The sequence below is a fragment of the Alligator sinensis genome, unplaced genomic scaffold (assembly GCF_000455745.1).
Source record: "Alligator sinensis unplaced genomic scaffold, ASM45574v1 scaffold337_1, whole genome shotgun sequence".
NCBI classification, from domain to species: domain Eukaryota; kingdom Metazoa; phylum Chordata; order Crocodylia; family Alligatoridae; genus Alligator; species Alligator sinensis.
This window is the reverse complement of record NW_005841927.1, coordinates 2,390,052-2,392,491: the sequence shown is the minus strand read 5'-3', so window position 1 is coordinate 2,392,491 and position 2,440 is coordinate 2,390,052. Positions and strand designations below refer to the sequence as shown.

General features: G+C 54.1%; 1 protein-coding gene across 1 annotated transcript in view; it reads left to right on the top strand.

Annotated features, from left to right (window-relative positions):
- LOC102384014 (elongation factor 1-alpha, oocyte form-like) overlaps positions 1 to 732 on the top strand; it is a 4,876-nt gene extending 4,144 nt beyond the window's left edge. Inside the window, exon 8 of the mRNA XM_014517830.1 lies at positions 225 to 732. Coding sequence (XP_014373316.1) covers positions 225 to 345 — 121 coding nt within the window. The 3' untranslated portion in view covers positions 346 to 732. The remainder of the gene's footprint in view (positions 1 to 224) is intronic.
- Positions 733 to 2,440: the final 1,708 nt, after the last annotated feature.

Genomic DNA, 2,440 nt, shown 5'->3' with positions numbered 1-2,440 from the left:
AGGGAAAGCTGTGCTATTGCTTTCCCAGCAACTGCCCCTAGTAGAGGGCTACGACCACTAGTTGCAAGGTGCTTGCTTTGGCTACAGAGAGGCACCCCCAAAGAGGGTGGGGATGTAACAATGCAGCTGCTCCTGGAGGCCAGTAGATTGGGCTGAGGCTGCATAGGGCTGTAGGGAGAGGGACCAGAAAAGATAGTTGCTTAACAGTCTCTCCCTTCCACAGGCCGCTTTGCCGTGCGGGACATGAGGCAGACGGTGGCGGTGGGTGTGATCAAGGCTGTGGAGAAGAAGGCTAGTGTAGTAGCCAAAGTCACCAAGTCGGCCGTGAAGGCTGGTAAGAAATGAGCAGCTGGCCGTGCCCTGAGCTGTTGGCTCCTGGGTTGCTGTTGGGACTCACTCGCACAGAACAAGCTGCCGCACCCTGTAGGTGCTGGGGTACCACCGGAGGAAGGGGTTGGTCTGACACTTGCACTTGAACTCCCTTATCTTCTTCTTTTTTTCCTCCTCCTAACTGGCCAGTATTTCCTGAATAAATTTTGCAAGTGGAAAGAAAAAAAAAAAGTGTGGCTCTGGATTTCTGTGACTCCCCTCTGCAGGAGGCGTCTCTCCTCTTCTTCTTCCCCCCCACAAGCCACTTACTACAGACCTCTAGTACAAAGAAAACAGCAGCTTTCTGAGATGCTGGCTGTGAAGTGATCCTACCCCTTTCCCATCCCATGTCCCCTTCTTAATGTAGGGATTTGACTTGGTTCATGCTCTGCTCTGATCAAGGACCCATGTAGAGAAATGCAGGGTGCTGCACCTGGGGAGAAGGAATCCACAGCATACATACAAACCAGGGAGCTCCCTCCCCTTGTGGGCACAGAGGTGGAAAGGGATCTCGGAGTCAGTATTGACTCCAAGATGAACATGAGCTGCCAATGCCAGACTGCAGCCAGCGAGGCCAGCCATACCTTGTCATGCATCCAAAGGTGCATCTCAAACCAGTCCAGAGAGGTGCTCCTCCCCCTCTACATGACATTGGTCTAGCCTCAACTGGAGTACTGCATCCAGTTGTAGGTACCGCACTTCAAGAGGGATGTGGCCAGCCTGGAGAGGGTCCAGAGGAGGCCACCCGCTTGGTGAGAGGGCAGCAGGACAGGCCCTATGAGGAGAGGCTGGGGGGAGATTTGGTGGCTGCCTACAACCTCCATTAGGGAAGATCAGCAGCAAATAGGAAGGGTCCTATTCCCTTCCAGCATCACCTGGGGTGATGAGGAACAATGGCCAGAAGCTGCTGGAGAATGGGTTCATGTTGGAGATTAGGAGGCACTATTTCACTGTTAGGGTGGCTAGGATCTGGAACCAACTTCCTAGGGAAGTGGTCCTTGCTCCTACCTTGGGTAAATTCAAAAAGAGGTTGGATGAACACTTGTCTGGGGTCATGTGATCCCAGCATATGCGCCAACCAGGGGCAGGGGGTCAGACTAGATCTATTCGGGTCCCTTCTGACCCCTAACTCCTATGAAGTGTCACAGGGCTGGATACTAGTGTCAGCTGCTGGGCTTGGGTCCAGGAGCACAGTGGAGGAGCAACAGGATGGGGGGTGGCAAAGAGGGAACTGCTGCCCCAGTCCTACAATGCACGAGAGCCTTCTTCTCTAAAAGAGATTGAGTTGCAGTCTCTAGAGTTGAAGAAGGAGCCCTTCACCAGCCCCCCTGCCACTAGGTGAGACTTGTAATAAGGCTGGGGAGGAGACTGGCCTGCCAGAGGCATATCTTTGGTGCTGGCGTGCTGCATTGTACTGGGAGCTGTGATCATGGAGACATGACCCCTGCTCCTTTCTGGCCCTTTCAGGAGACCAGACTGAGCAGGAGAGCTGTGTCTTGGTGCAGAGAGCAGGACCTTGCTGTGACCTGGTGCAGCAGGCCACTCCCTCCAGCAAGCACTGCTGGATTTGGGGGGGATGCAGACAGTAAATGTAGTGACTTCTGGGGAAAGGTCCTGCTTGGCAGAAATAGGCAGTCTCCAGCTGGAGAGGACAGGCCGTAGAGTCCACCCTCAGACTCCATAAGTTAATGCTAAGCAGGGAACTAACACTCCCATACCTGGGTACAGCCAGGCCAAGAGCTGACCTTGGGGGAAAAGCAAGACCCGTGTTACTAGCCAATGCAGAGTAGCTGCCCCAGCCTCCACTTGTCCGAGAGGGACCTGACATGCCAGTGACTTAAGGCTCATCTATATTGCTGACAGCCTCTGCACAGCAGATTGCCCCTTGTCTGTGTGGGCAGCCTCTGCGCCTAGCAAGGAGACCTGGGTACAGCTTGGCGTAGACTTTCCCTTCACATCCTCATGTTAAAGTATCTCATGGCTCTGCAGCCTTTTGGCTTTCCAGCTGCCCAGGTTACCTGGACTCGCTACCAGTGGGTCGCTCCTCTCTGGTGTGATGGTGAAGGACTGA